We start from the raw sequence: 15,313 nt of genomic DNA, 5'->3' as shown, positions 1-15,313 counted from the left end.
TTGAGTTTTAAGGGAGGGCAGTACCCTGTTTTCTGACTTGAAATAAGACATATTTAAGCACTTCAGCTGCAATAACTTGCTGTCAATAGCACTAAAACACCTGCCCTCTGCCACTGGTTTCCAAGCAACTGTAAACCCATGAGGTACTTCAGATGAAACCCATTTCTAGGTTTTGGCCACTATAAATCAGAAATCGTTTGACTTTAACATAGAAGACTTTGTGCCAATGCATTGAATTTTAGAATGTCCAGCACCTTGGTCGGCATTCTTATGTCACCACAAAGCTCCTGTTGATATATAGCTTTTGAAGTCACAGACTCCCATAGGTTGTTTAGCACACCTCTGTTCGGGAGAAGTGCTTCCCGTTACTTTTTATATTGTTTAGGCACAGTGCACATTCACACACAGGGGACTTTATAGATAATATTATATTATATCATAAGGTTTGGTTTTGGATGAAACAAAACAGAAATATTCAGTTTTTCTGTAGTACTCTGACCATTGGCAGATCAGAACAGGTTTAGAATCATGTGCCTCTCACCTGTGTTTTGTCAGCTGGCCATCCCACATGCCGTAATCACAGTGGTTAAAACAGATCTGTCCCTCAGTTACTGGTTAGTAGCTGAAGCTATAGCCAGTTAAAATACATAGCAGTTAAATTGTTAAAAAGGCACAGAAAACCTGTTGTGAACATGGTGAAAAACACTCCAAAAAATGAACCGAATGAGCAAACTTACAAAAAAAAAAAATTATTTTCCAACAAAACATATGCAAACCAGCCATGAGCTAAGCACAACCAGACTGCTGAAAACTGTAAGCCCTTCCCTCCACTCACACACTTGTATTTAAGCAGCCTTTAATTAGGGCAATTAATCAGTTAACCTGAATTTGCAGTGCAGTTCATTGAAATGGGCTCAGTTACTGACAAAGTGGCAAAGTGGAAGACAATGATCCTTACTCGACACACATTTAACAATTAAATACAATTGAAACAAATATGAACAGGTTAAGGCACCTCCTTCATAAGGACCCACGCTGCTATAATATTCTCTGGGGACAAGGTGCTTATTTCTTTATTTTGGGCTTGAGATGACAGAATGTGTTTCTTGGTGACAGGAATCGTGATGGGCAATGGCAGCCTGGTGTTTTCAAATTCTTGAGTTTTTTTGGAATTATGCTCTGTTCCGCCTTCTCAGCGTTCTGCTGTTTGAGTCAGCCTGACTTTGGCACTGAAGGTCCTCCTCTCTCTGCTGTTTCCCTCCTTGTACTCATCTGTGTCTTTCTCTGACTAAGACCGATGAGTCTTCTGCGGACTGACTAGATTATTCAGTGTCTGTTTAAAACGCATACAATGTAGAATGGGCCCGATAGATCCGGAGGGGAGTTCAAGTGACTCAAACAGAGGATACTAAATACTACTCAGCACCATAAGCCATAAATGGCACTTACCTCCTTTGAACTATTTTATAGGCCTAATTAATTTTAACCTTGGATATTTTATCTAGGTGGGAGACTGAAACAGAAAACTTTACATCCGGCTGTGTTTCTGTGGTCTGTCAAAAAAATTCCTTTTCATTGATCAGTTTTCGAGTTGTGGTCTTTTAGAGAAATGGTTTCGCAGTTAATATTTCATCCTAACCACACATAAATTTGATATGTGTGGTGCATTTTAGTACACTTAAAGGGCTTTCTAGTGCAGCATATAAACTATAGAACAAAATAGAAAGGCAGTGACCATATAAACATATGATAAACACAGGTCAAGAAAAGATGCAAGGGAAAGGGAGCAAAATAAAAAAAAACTGAAATGGCAAAATATTAGTGCGTAAAAGAAGATGATTTAGATGATATGTCTCTAAGGAGTATTTGAGAGGATTTAGTGACTCACAGCTCCTAGGATAAAAGGGTTAGGGAGTTTCCCAAGTGGAGGGTTACAGTAGAAAGAGTTCAGTCACAGAACATGCTGTGCTTATCTACAGCATGCCTAAACAGCCTGGCCTTAGTGGATCTGGGGGGGGGGGGGGGGGGCAGAGGAGAAGAAAGGTGTAGTCAGGAGATGTGCTGTACAGGGTCTTGTGGGTAAGGAGCATAGTCTGATTTCCACTCTACATTTGATTGGTAGCCAGTGCAATTGGTGGAGGGCTGGTGCTGCGTAGTTGTTATGAACTGGTGAGGGTCTCTGTCTTTTCCATGGTCTCTGCCATGCATAAGCAGATCAGCAGTGGCTGGCATGAGGTCAGCCCGGGAATAAAAAAAAAAACCTTTAGAAGCAATATGTAAAATGTCCGAACACCACAAGTTCCAGTTCTGCTGTGCGGCTCTTAATCTTTTAGACAATTCTCGCCCATATACCTAGAACCAAAGTATGTTCCATTACGCACTACCACATGAATATCCCCCAAGTGGCGTAGTAACAAAATCACCCATCAACATAACAATAAAAAAACTTGCTTAATACAACAAAATGTCTATCAGTAGGCTACAAATCATATTGTCATTGCATTATATTGCAGTTGGGCAGTTGGGGGAATATTTTCCTGCAGTAATAAATCAATAAATTGCATAGTTCTATCTCCAGAAAGTGTAATTTTGTTCATGTCAAGCTTTAGAAATGTTATGACCCACACCATACCATTTTTGTATTCCATTTGTGTTTTAAAACATTTTAAATACCTGTGTATTAGCATTTAAGCAGGGATTTAACACCTTTATTGTACATCAAAAGCATATTAACAGTTTTTTTTTATCGTAATAACTAATTGTTCGGGAAAAATGTCAGAACACTTCGACCTCGAAATGAATTGTTTTTATTGGCTGTGATATCATATTACAACCGCTAGAGTGTACTATAAGACCTGTATCTACTTTTTATTTGCGTCTCTGAAGGCAACACTTCTACGTGAAATGTAGTTGTAGTACTAGCGTTTTGTGCGATAAAAACTTTACAGTGTTCTCTTAGAGTTTGATAAATCTTTTGCTTGCTTGCATTTGTACTGTAACCTGTATTTAAATTGTATTCCGTAGCCGTTTAGCGTGCGGGCATAAAGTAGGCTACAATATTACCGTAAGTAACTTGTATGTAGAAGACGGCAGTGTCTAGCTTTATTATTACTATTATTACAAAGATGTAAATTTAATCGTAATTTGCGTTTAGACTCATGTTCTAAAGTCAGCCCAAACATTCAAATGAAAAAAAAAAAAAACACTTAAATAGGCTACGAATAAAGGGTACATTTAAGGTTGTACTTGCCTGAATGACTCAGTTATAGTAGCAATGCGGTGTCATTTCCTACAGGTTCAGACGAGCGAGTTTTCCACCCTCGCATGGCGTAAGTAAAGTATTGTTAACATTAGCTTCCTCGCTCGCTCAAGAGCAGTGGCAAGGTATATATGGTCTCGACAAGATACTATTTACGTGAGAATTGTACTTGTCATTACACCTCCCACGCCCCCGTTGGCTAATTCGTTGAATTCTGTGTTAATCTTGTGTTTAAAATGGGTACATTTTTTTTTTTCCAAGTTACCGTTTCTACCGTTTGCACTGTTTCATCAAATATACCAAGGTGGGTTGTTTTGGGAGAATTCTGTGGAGTTACAATTTACTTAAACACTGGAAGACATAATTAATCTCTTTTGATGTAACAACTAACACGAACTGATGCAGGGACGGCACGAAACAGACACGGACTAACACAATTATCTTTATTGTTAGGAACAACAACAAAAAACATTCCGAATACATTTAAAAATGATAATATGTGAAACTGCTTTCATTACACAAAAAAGCACTGGACAGAAATATTAATAAATGAGGACGTGCACTCAGCGTTCACAGTTTGAAATGAGGCGGGATTCCCCTACCTGCAAATATATATTGTGAGATTAAGGAGAAAAGAGATGTGGTTATAAACCTCTATATCAAGTTAGACTACAATAAGAACAATAGAATTTCCTTTGCATAACAGAGAAGCATTAGGTGTTAGTAGGGGTCTGGGGAGTTTACTTTAGGTAACGAATAAAAAAGATATTCCTCCCCTCCCCAGTAGTCTTCCCACGCTTTGATTACTAACATAAAACAACTAGAGAGAAGATTATAGATTTATACAGTTGGTAATGGTAATAGTACTATGTATTAAGTACAGAGACACACACAGCAGCCAAACGCTGCTTCTGGTGCCCTGTCAAAACAGATTACAGTCTGCTACCTATCTGAACAGCATCGATAAAAATACGCTTTGCCACATGTGCAGCAGCATTTGGACCTCTACTTATCTATTTTTTTTTCTTCAATTGGAAACATTTAATGATGTTTCAATTTCAAATGCAGCCAGCCTCAAATGTGCAATAAAGAAAAAGTCTGTTCACATGAGTGAAAAACAGAAGTCCTCTTGGAAACAATACGGAGAAAAGGCAAGACAGAAAAAAGACAAGAAAGTAAAGTGGTGTAGCCAGGAGGGAAAGATACCACTGACGTATACTCTATCAACAATCATTTTTGTGGAATGATGTGACCTGTTCAGTGGTGTGGTGCATCAAAAAATTCGTTACCCCACAGACCTCTCTGTGAAACCTCTTCTGAGGTTGGAACAGAACAGCTTACTGACAGAGAGGCAGTCGTGAAAGACATGGTTTACACACCATATAAACAGAACAATATTACTCAAAATACATAGTATACAGAATGTGCCATTACTCTGGTAGTATAAGCTCATCAGATAATTAGCTACATGGTAATACCAGAAAGTAAGTATTGCATTGCAAAATTACAAACAAACAGCTAAAGGCTTATTTATCTGAAATTCATTATGTGTAGGCTTATTTCACAGCCCTCAAGTCATAATGATACCAGCCCCTATCTAATCAGTTCAATATTTTTTTAAAGGACTTTGTTGGGTAACTGGCCACAAGTTCACAGAAATGACAGGCACCAGGTCAGCATATGCCCATCTAACTCACATTGATATTGTAATTCCTCCCATTCTTGTGTTTTTGGCTCCTCTATTCCAACAACACACACATAATACTAGACCAGTGACCCTGGGGAGATACCCCAGGGACTGTGAATGTAAAACACACGTTCAGGCAAGATTAGTTAAATGTGATATGTTTATATACATATATATATATATATATATATATATATATATATATATATATATATATATATACATATTTGACAAGAAAAAGGGCAGAATGGCTCATTATGTGTGGGGAGGATGGAGTTTGAGGAGTCAAGTCAAGAGTTTTCATGGCACATCACCTTTTTTGAGAATGACAAAATAATAAAAAAAAAACAACAATAATATAGAAAATACAATTGATATACAAATATAGATTTATATATGAATATATACACATTTACAGACTTACGAACTGTGCCTTTATCACTAGATCCTCTCATGAACATGTAATTTTAGCACACTGACACATCTCAAAGATTCAGCAGCACTGGCAAAGTGGTTGGCACTCTAGATTCTGGACCTGGACCTGGGCATAGCAGGTTTAAGTCCTACCTGGGGTACTATCGCCAGGTACTATTAAAAAAACCAGGTGTGCACCGACTGCATAAAATAATTAGCCTAGAAGCAGCTGAAGCGGCACAAAAACTTAACACTGACTCCAGTTCACACTGGCTGGCAGCGAGCACCTTTCAGTTAGCACCGGATGGAGCTGGTCAGGCTCCTGACACGCGCGATGACCTCACAATGAAGACTAAGACCCTGGGGCCTGTGAGACCCTCCAAAAGAGCAGAGTTGCCCGGCCCTGGTCTACACATGTGTCTCCCTTGCCCCCTGGTGGCAAGGTTGTGGTAGTGCAGAGCCCCTAGGCTAACAGCATAGGAAGAGTGCAGTGAGAGGAGGATTCAAGGCAGGGCTGGCTGCAGGTCTTGGTGAGAATGTCTCCACGGGGAACTGGGCCACAGAAGCTGCAAGTGAAGAGAAAGGGATGGTCAGAATGATCCTCCATGCAGACAGAAAGTCTCTGCTGTGTTGTCAGTATGGAGGATCACACTGTAATATACTCATGATGGGTAGAACCCCTAGATATACCTGACATCACAGGTATGGAATGACCCAGGTGATTTTTGTCTGACTCTTGTCTTTAAGAGACAGAAATTTGAGACTGCAGCAAAGCCACGTGCCCCGAAACAAGCAACCGCTAACCAAAACAAACACTCGCTCAAAGAACTGTCTACATTCCTTCAGAGATTTAACAATATCAGCATAAATACTGAAAATGGTATCTAAAAGCTCAAGAAATGTAATACAATTCCTGCCCTCAGCTACAAGAAACTTTATTAAACAGGCCAATTTGCCTCAGCGTTACTCTAACAGAAATGTCATTGGAGTTTCAGAGATCCTGCAGGATGTTGTCATAAGGATTTTCACCACCAGGCACACACAGGTGAACCCACTGAGTGGTGTGTAGATTTTGTGTATGTGCATGTATGTGTGTCTGTGTGCATGTGTGTATGCTGGTGAAGTTGGTCCCTCCTATTCCATATGCTGAAGACAGGGGACAGCAGTTGTATAAGTATCATCCAGCCATGCTTTTTCAGATCTTGGGACTGGATTAATCAAAATATTCCATCCCATCACTTATTACAGACCATGTTCACCATTTCCAAACTTGGCATCACTGCCTTTGGTACCAGGCTTATGTTTTTTGAATAGTCTAGAAATATTCCGTTTCAAAACATAAAACATATTAGAACATGATACACCACACTCATTTATAAGATGATTGTAGCCATGACAACAAGAAATTGCTACAGTTGTAATTGCATGTGCAATTCTGTGCCACTTTTTTGATAACTGGTTGACTACAGAGCTCAATCAGATCACAACACTGAGGACTCTGGGAAATATCTGGGAAGCTCCAGTCTTCCAGAGTCCCTGGCTGTCTACAGGTTTTGTATGCACAGAATTAAACTCATGGAAAACAGGTTCTTTGATGTGGAAATAGGAGTCATTGCTGAAACTATAAGGATCTGAGGTCACTGGTGCTGGTATAGATTCCGAGACTGACCTGCAGAACCACACCAGGGCTAATGCTATAGGCAAACTGTTGCAGAGCTGTGCTGATGGAGAGTGTGATGCTACAGGTATATCACTGAACTGGCTGAGGTCTACTTCTACCATCAGCATTGCTGTGAGATGCTGCACAACATTTGCCTGTTTAACCTTGAATCCTAGCAATTTCTCATTGAATCACCCATGCCCTTAGGCCATTGTTAATGATGTGCCTACATCGTGCTGCATTAAAAAGATGACAAAAAGATAAAAAAAACAAGGGACCAACTCCATGCCATCATCATATAAACACATTTATAGAGGCATGTATGAATCACATAAGCACACACACATCAAGGGGACTGGCAGTGAATAAGCTCTTAATGTTGGCCGATGGGTGGGATTGTTTCGATCATTTTTGCTCTTTCAGAAAAATGTCTCTGTTGTAGCTCAGATGAATGGCTTGTTTTCAAGAAGCTCACCATCTTCTACATTACACAGAGTGGTTAATTTTGTCTTATTTGAAACATTCATTCTTTGCAACCATCATATGTCTAAGCATATACACATCTATCAATTTCATGTGTGTGTGTGTGCGTGCATGTATATAATTGTGTATTTTCTATATAAAAAGCTTCATAGTGCAACAATAGCCTCTAAGTCACCGAAGACTTATAATAACAATATAGCAATAACAATGATATAGATAGAGATATAGTTATAATAGAGTTACAATATAAAGACATTAACAACATGTAAAAGCTTCAGGTTAGCAACTGCAGTAGAGGCAAGAGTTGCAAACGTGTGCAATTGGACAAAGCCATTTTTTTCCTCAACTTGAAAAATAAATTCACAGTAATATTAGAAACACATACACAAAATATATATTTTTTTTTCTTGTTCCCCTCTGTCCTTATCAGCCTCTCAAAAAGAAATAAACTGGAGAAGTGGTCTAAAGATCCCAGTCAAAGCGAGTGTGGACTCTGCTTGAGAAGATGATGCAGGAAGGCAGGAGTCCACTTCCCCGAATGTCAAGAGGCTTTTTTTTAAAATAGTAAATGTCATCTTAGAGCAGAATTCCTTCAAGAGAACACTCTCACTCAGGGCATTTATGACAGCCCTTATTTAAAACTGACACCACCCTTAAAACAGCAATGGAGTCATCAGTAACAAATCCAAACCCAAGACACAGATGGTGGCAAAAAAAAAACCTCTAAACCTTCCCCTTTCTTTTTTGCCGTTTCATAAACCACATTTATCACTTTTTTCATTGTCAAATAGCATACGAAAACAGCAATAAAAACAAATACTCATGTCAGTTACTACTGGACGGCGGCGGCGGTGGGTGTTTTAGGGCGGGGTTGGGTGTAAGAGATGAACTGGAGAGGTGGCACTGCAGAGCTGAGTGTGGAGCACAGGGGTGAGCAGCCTATTTGTCTTTGCATAACACACTTTCCTGCATGAATCCAGAGCTCCAGAAATGTTCAATTCACATGCTCTCCCCTACCCTCCATTTCTCTGTCTCTCTTTTTCTCTCTCTCTCACTGGCTGTCAGGTTCCTCCACTCCTCTCTCAGCCTGCGCCCCCGCCCCCCTTCTCTTCTTTTGCTTGGTATTGTCTGTTTGGCCACAAACCTTAATTAAGTGAGAGCCATTCCCAGCCCATCATGTTCATTTCACAGGTTTCCTTGCTTGTATATCCAAAAGGAAGAAAAAACATTTTCCAGAATGGTGCTCTCACTCAGGTTTTTGTGTTTTGTGTTTTAGTTTTTGCTGCGTTTTGGAATGGTTGGCCTCTGGGACATGGGTGGCTGAAGAGGAGAGGTGGGGGGCGTGGCCGGCTCTCAGTTGGTGTCCCAGACGCTGGAGACGCCCGACAGGCTCTCGGGGTTCAAGAACTTTAAACAGAGAGACAGGAAAGAGGAGAGAAGAAACAGTGGTGGGGACGTGGATGGGGAAATCTGCAGGGAGGCAGTGCCACCCTGGCCCAGTCCCAGAGAAAGGGGAGGTGAGAAGGAAGGAGTCAGGAGGGCATTGCCCCTCAGACTGGAAGCCACTTTCTCCTATTCCCAATTAAAATACATTCAGCCAGCATGGAGAGGGACCGAGAGAGGCCACAGTGAGGGAGGCATCGGGATGATAGAGAGAGGGCAGAGGTTGAGGAAGGAGCATAAGATCTTGCATGATTGCTCAAAAGCAGGTATGCGTGTATGTATCTCTATATATGGATGTGCATGTCATGGGCTCTGAAAAATGCTGATCCAAAAGGCTGACCATACAGCCTGGTTTATGACCAGAAATTATACCAGCAGTTTCTGTAGGCTGGTGATAAATACTTAAGAATCAATCAGGCAGATTCAGGTAATTTTGTCAGTGATGTCACTGGAAAATTACTTGTAAAATAATGCTTAACATTCCCATCCAAGGGCTTTCTAAGCCAACTTCAAAACTGAGGGACAAGATTAAAATGTTGCATGCTTTCAATTAGCAGTAATTAGTGATTATACCTTCCATAGGAATGGTGCAATTCAGGGCTCTGGAGAGCAGACTACCAGTTTATGTACATATATGTGTCGATCAATACATTTCTGTGCAACTGTGCAAGTATTTGCACGTGTCCAAACGTACGCTTTCTGTTGTGTGTTGCAAGCGAGTGTCTGGCAAGCCTGCTGTTTCTGCATGTGCCTGGGCAGGTCTGCGCATATCTGCGCAGGTCTGTCCATGTCTGCGCATGGAAGGGCCCCGTTAGAGTGCAAGCAGGGAGGAGGGGGAGGTGAGGGGATCGGAGGCCTGATCGCTGCCGCTGCTCCACTGGTTTGCGCTTGCCCCGCAGACCCCATCGGGGCAGGTGACCACAAAAGAGGACGTGTACAAGGGGAAGCCGCCACCAGCATCTCGGCCGCAAGCGTCTGCGTCCAGGCACAGGCCACCCAGCTCCGGCTCGCTCTGCGCATAGAAAGAACTGGAAAACGCTACCTCCTGGAGCAGCTCTGGCTGCGGCAGCTGCGCCATGGCGGTGTGGGAGGGGTAGGCCGGGGGCAGGTAGAACGGGTCCTCCTTCACTGACAGGCCCAGCACGGACACGGTGGGCTGCTGCGAGGCCTGGCCGGCTGTTGGCTGCAGCTCCTCCTCATAGGGGATTTTGCAGCCCGGCTGGTGGGCGACCAGGACGAATTCCAAGCGCTCCTTCTCCTTCTGGAGCTCAGCGATCTCCGCTTCCAGCTCTGCTTTCTCTTCCTCCAGTATGTCTGTCTCCTGAGAGGAGCACGAAAAAAATACAGGGGAAACGTGAAGGGGGAGGAGCAAACAGAGTCCCATTCTTGTTCAAACTACAGATCCCCCTCCCCACCTGCACCTGGATCAAACATTTTCTCACAAACCGCCCACAATCTGTCAGACTTGGCCCCCACCTCTCCTCCATGCTCACACTCAGCACTGGTTCTCGTCAGGGCTGCCTGCTGAGCCCCCTACTGTACGCCCTGTACACTTATGACTGCACTCCGTCCCACCCAACCAACGCCATCATTAAGTTTGCAGACGACACCACCGTGGTTGGGCTCATCTCCGATGGGGATGAGATGGCATACAGGGCTGAGATAGAGAAACTGTCTGTGTGGTGCTCAGAAAATAAACCCAATGTCGTGTGCCTTATTTGTATTGTGTTTATATAAATGTTCCACAGTGCACTGTTGTTGCGGACCACCCACAATTTCGTTGTACCCCCACCGTGCAATGACAATAAAGTCTATTCTGATTCTGATTCTTACACCAGCTCCCATTATAATTGCTCCTCCATTGCCATAATCATCTGTGGAATTGTTCTCCTAATTGCTGTTATCCCAGAACAGTTAGCATAAACCCTATCATCAATATCATCTGTGTAGCACACATGTAATAATGTCTATAACTAATACAGCATGCCTCACCGACTGCAGCCTATCCGTGAGCTCCCGGCGGCGATTGCGACACTTGGCAGCTGCCATCTTGTTTCGCTCACGACGAACGCGCCTCTTCTCCTCTTCCTCTGGGGTCAGCTGAAGGTCAGGGTCACAGTGAAGTTGGAATCCACATAAATGTCACGCGTAGGTACAGAGACAAACAGATATGCACTAACAGACACACTATCAGAGAAAAAAAGGCCCGCAGACAGATAGAAAGACAGATACCTCACTGAAGACCTCAGTAGGTCTCAACAACCCCCAGCTGCACATGACACTCAGGACAGACAGAAACACACGCAGCACGCGCACCCCAAACTTACAGTTTCCTCCCGTGCGCGTCGGCTGCGCGTGCGAGAGTGACGACTGGGCCCTGGCGCGTCCGAGCTCGGGGGGGTGAACCCGGGTCCCGCCTGGTAGCTGGGCCCTGGCAGGTCGAAGGTCTCCAGGGGTGCAGGCTGGGTCATGGTGGGGGCCCCACTGCTGCTCTGGGTGGGAGCCACGGAGGAGATCAGGGTGGGCTGTACCATCCACTGCAGGTCCTGACTGGTGGTGATGGCCGTCACTGTGGGAACGAAGGAGCCCGGCATCTCCACCCCCTCTGTGCCGCCGCTGCTCACGCCCGCCCTGCCTGCTGCCGACACACACTCCTGGGAAACGGAGGAGACAGGTGAGTGGCCGTGTTAAAACACCTGTGATATTTGACCTTGACTTTTACCAGAAGCAGTATCAACTCACTTAAGACAGCCCAGTGTGGAACTGTAACTTTGGATTGGTGAGCATTACCTTGACAATGTTGCTCCCAAAACTATTTGACTGTCCAAGACTGAATTTATCCTGCTGCTATCATGAAATCCCAGGACAAGTGGCCACGTGTCACCTGCCTTATAGATTCTTCTTTACACTGCATTTAACAGACTACACCTCCCACAGTTTCTTTCAATTAATCTATATGCTAACATAAATTTTAACAAGACTTTTAACAAATCGAAAAAAGGTGGTTTGACATTGCGAGTAAATGTTTCATTTAACCTCCAAATGTTTAGCAATCATTTGGCAAGAATAACACTTTCCAGTACTGAAAAGACGTGCATATGGTGTTATAAGAGGAACATTTCTTAGGTACACAATAGATTCGCGCTGTTCACACTGCCCCACAATCAACAATCTTTGTTTAGGGCAGATGTTAGACATACACGGCATTAATGATGTACGAGAGTAGCAGTACTGTGCTTGACATGCATGGATGCCCAGAGATGACTGCACCGTGATATTCAAGAGGTGAAAACAGAGTAGTAGTTAATCATACAATGCAAGACACGGAGTAATAACTGGCACGCATCTGCACACGACACCTCATCCTATCAAACGCGGACAAACTAGCAACCCCTCTGGGAAAGGAACAGCACTGTACAAGACTGCCTGTGCAATGTACAACTACTTAACACAACCAGTCAAAAAGCTATTAGTTTCTAATGGTAATTTTATTAAACTTTGTTTTGTTAATTACATTTACAATTACATTTCGTAATTTGTATCTGTAGTGAATTCCTTTATATTATTATTAGGATTTTTGTCAACGTTTCTGTTTGTGTTCTGCATTTCTATTTCACCTATAGAGTATTTTGTTGTAGTCTCAATCCATATTCAAATTAGCAAGAGGCGTCTTAACCATATCGTGTGACACCCTGAATACAACATCATACGGAACTGTAACTTCAATTATGATTGTGGATTCTAGCGATGCATTATGAGGAACAATTTCTCAGCTCTGGATTTGAATATTGAATTAATGTATTAAATCCAACAGTGTAATGGACTATGTAACAGACATCGCCTTCTTTTTCAATGTCAGGCAACTTTTTGCAAAAAAAGGTTGACCGGGTACTGCGGGTCTCCGTAGCTCTAAGATAATAACCGATAAAAATAGTGCCGCTTCCGCATCACAATCTAAAGCAAATTTAGAAACCCAAGTCTATCCTGGGCTCGGTGCTTAAATTAGCGAAGGGGTGAGCGGCGATATTACAGCGCGTTCGAAAAATCATTAATATTCATATTAAAGAAAGGAACGGAGAAATGGCTTTGAAGTCTCCGTCGCGGCCAATCATAGAACACCCCACCCGCAGCCCCCGCCCCTCGCTCCCCTTAGCAACGCGACGTAACACTCCAAAATAGAACGCGCGTACGTCATTGCGAGACCTGAGAAGAGAGAGCAAGCTGAGAGAACCGCGCGGAGGAGGAGCCTTGCGTGTGCGTACTGAACGTCAGTCGGAGCGTTCCGAGCCTCTTCGATCATCTCGCTGGAAAACTACCGCGTTGCTTGCAGCCTGAAGCCGCAAGCCTTCCTTGATAGTTTACTAATCTCAACAGCGTCGAAAACAAAACGAAAGTTCGAATCATCCGAGAAAAAGGAATGGCAACGAGAGCGCAGAGTGAGTGTCGCAAACAATTTAGAACACATATTATTTATTAAGAACTATCGCTGCAACTAATGTTGCTCTAGGAGGAAGACAATATGCGAAAGAATGTGTGCAGAACTGCTTCAACATAAGTTGTAAATTGCACGGCGACAAGTTCGCTTGTTAGCTAACTATGTTGCAAAATCAGTATGTGTAACTGTCCAAGCCTGCCCCTCTGACGTGAACGACTCGCTTCCCATTACACTGCTTTAACCATACGAACCTAAGATGACACATACGAACGTGTGATGATTGCATTGTAGAATTACTTTGAATTTACTATTTTCAAAGTGCAGTTTCAACTTTGCTCGGATGACACCGCTTTCAAACTCTTGCTCCATAGCTTTTATATGTCGGAACGACCAATGACAGGGACTTACTTGTGGAGCTGTAGTCGGCGGACTCCCAAATGAATCAACCGATGACAGGTAGTGAGATTCAGTGGACGGGGACGAACTACAGAGGGAGCCGGAGTCGAGGTCGCCGGGGAACCCTTGGAACATCTCCCCAGGGGAGCCGAAAACCTGTGTGGGTTTCCGGAAACTCAGCTGTTGGTACACTTGAGGAATATCTAATATCTAGGAGCTAACTAGACATAATTGTGGGTCAGTAGCAGTAGTGCTGAAAATGAAAACCAGGGAATGCACTCGTGCACTGATAATATATGAAACTACCGGTTAGACAATTTATCGAAAGATGTGCCCGAATAGCATCTTGTTTCCACTTTCCACATATTTCTACATCTAGTTGCTGCTAGAAGCATAACTTAGAGATTATAAGCGCACTCACCGTAATTAGTTTCTCTGGTGTACTCCGGTGATAAGGTCTTTGCTTCCTTTAAAAAAGTTGCATTGCAGAAGGAAATCCAATGATTTGCTCGAGATCAGGTCAGTTCAGTTCCCGATAGCTTTCTGTTCATGAATTCCTTGACGCGTGAGAAAATGCGATTCGCTTATTCCTGTTTTAATAATTGTTTTTCAAAATCCACATGATATATATATATATCCGCTGTGAATCCGTAGAACATCGGTTTAGAAGAGCAGTCCCTTCCTCACTGTGTACCGGCTTCTCGTCTTTATGAATGAAATGAACTGAGGACTATAAGTGTTGTAAAAGGAATTCCTAGTCCCGCCTTCGGAGTTCCGATGACGTAGGCCAAAGTGTCCATATATGGTCTTGTGTATGTTTTTGTTTGGTCTCCTTGACGATTACGTTTAGGGATTCCCTCTCCCACACAAATGATACAGGGCTCGCAGTGGTTAAAAATAGGAACCCTCACTATTAAGACTATGAGATATTTCTGATCATCTAATTACGTGGGTTTTGGTGAAGATTTGAACACAAAACGAAACAAATGGTTAGGTTTTTAAAAAGTTTTGAAAGTACGTTTATGTATGTGTGAACGGCGATTATCCAGTAGCCTAACTAATATTACAGCTGTGCAGGAACATAACATGTGACATAGCCTATAACTATTTAGAATCTGTCATGGCTATTAAAGTAGCCTATATGTATACTGATAAATAATAGATCACGTAGCTATGTGCAGTTCATGTGAGTTGAAACCCCCACAGCGCAATTTCATTTATCCACATATTTTATGACCATATTATCAAACCCTCAAGTGTCTCCTCAATATGTAGAAATCTACAGAATAATTCTATTTATCTGAACTGATCTAGCGAATGCTGTGTTTGTAAACATCATAAAGTTAAAATTAAACAATCTCAAAACATATAGACTATTTATAGTATTTGCCATTTGATCGTGCTCGACACTTTCCGTCTCTGTCCCAATATCTGCGTACATATATGATCCCAGTATTTTTTAGCATACTTTCTCACGCACGTCAAGGAAGGGAACACGCCTGAGGAAACTATAAGGAAATCCTATTCAATAAACAC

At 42.6% G+C, this 15,313-nt stretch overlaps 1 protein-coding gene across 2 annotated transcripts; it reads right to left on the bottom strand.

Moving 5' to 3' along the window:
- Positions 1 to 5,193: 5,193 nt before the first annotated feature.
- On the bottom strand, positions 5,194 to 14,475 carry LOC118774344 (protein fosB-like). 2 transcript variants are annotated; one of them, XM_036523660.1, is made up of 6 exons: positions 14,199 to 14,475; positions 13,790 to 13,933; positions 11,274 to 11,600; positions 10,939 to 11,046; positions 9,989 to 10,267; positions 5,194 to 5,926 (listed from the first exon to the last, which is right to left on the bottom strand). In XM_036523660.1, the coding sequence occupies exons 2-6, from the start codon at positions 13,910 to 13,912 to the stop codon at positions 5,864 to 5,866; spliced, it is 900 nt and encodes a 299-aa protein (XP_036379553.1). In that variant the 5' UTR covers positions 13,913 to 13,933; positions 14,199 to 14,475; the 3' UTR covers positions 5,194 to 5,863. The 2 variants fall into 2 exon arrangements, with proteins under 2 accessions (XP_036379553.1, XP_036379552.1); XM_036523659.1 differs by lacking the exon at positions 5,194 to 5,926 and having other exon boundaries at positions 7,307 to 10,267.
- Between the last annotated feature and the right edge of the window lie 838 nt (positions 14,476 to 15,313).

This window comes from Megalops cyprinoides, chromosome 3 (assembly GCF_013368585.1).
Source record: "Megalops cyprinoides isolate fMegCyp1 chromosome 3, fMegCyp1.pri, whole genome shotgun sequence".
NCBI lineage: Eukaryota > Metazoa > Chordata > Actinopteri > Elopiformes > Megalopidae > Megalops > Megalops cyprinoides.
The sequence above is the reverse complement of the archived record's forward strand: the minus strand, read 5'-3'. Positions and strand labels throughout refer to the sequence as shown.

Excerpts from the sequence above, each read along its gene's own strand:
- LOC118774344 (XM_036523659.1), bottom strand. The coding sequence starts at position 13,912 with ATGTTCCAAGGGTTCCCCGGCGACCTCGACTCCGGCTCCCTCTGTAGT. Across the intron at positions 11,601-13,789 it reads CGCCGACTACAGCTCCACAA|GAGTGTGTGTCGGCAGCAGG; the intron begins GTAAGTCCCTGT and ends TCCGTTTCCCAG. Across the intron at positions 10,268-10,938 it reads TCACGGATAGGCTGCAGTCG|GAGACAGACATACTGGAGGA; the intron begins GTGAGGCATGCT and ends TGCTCCTCTCAG.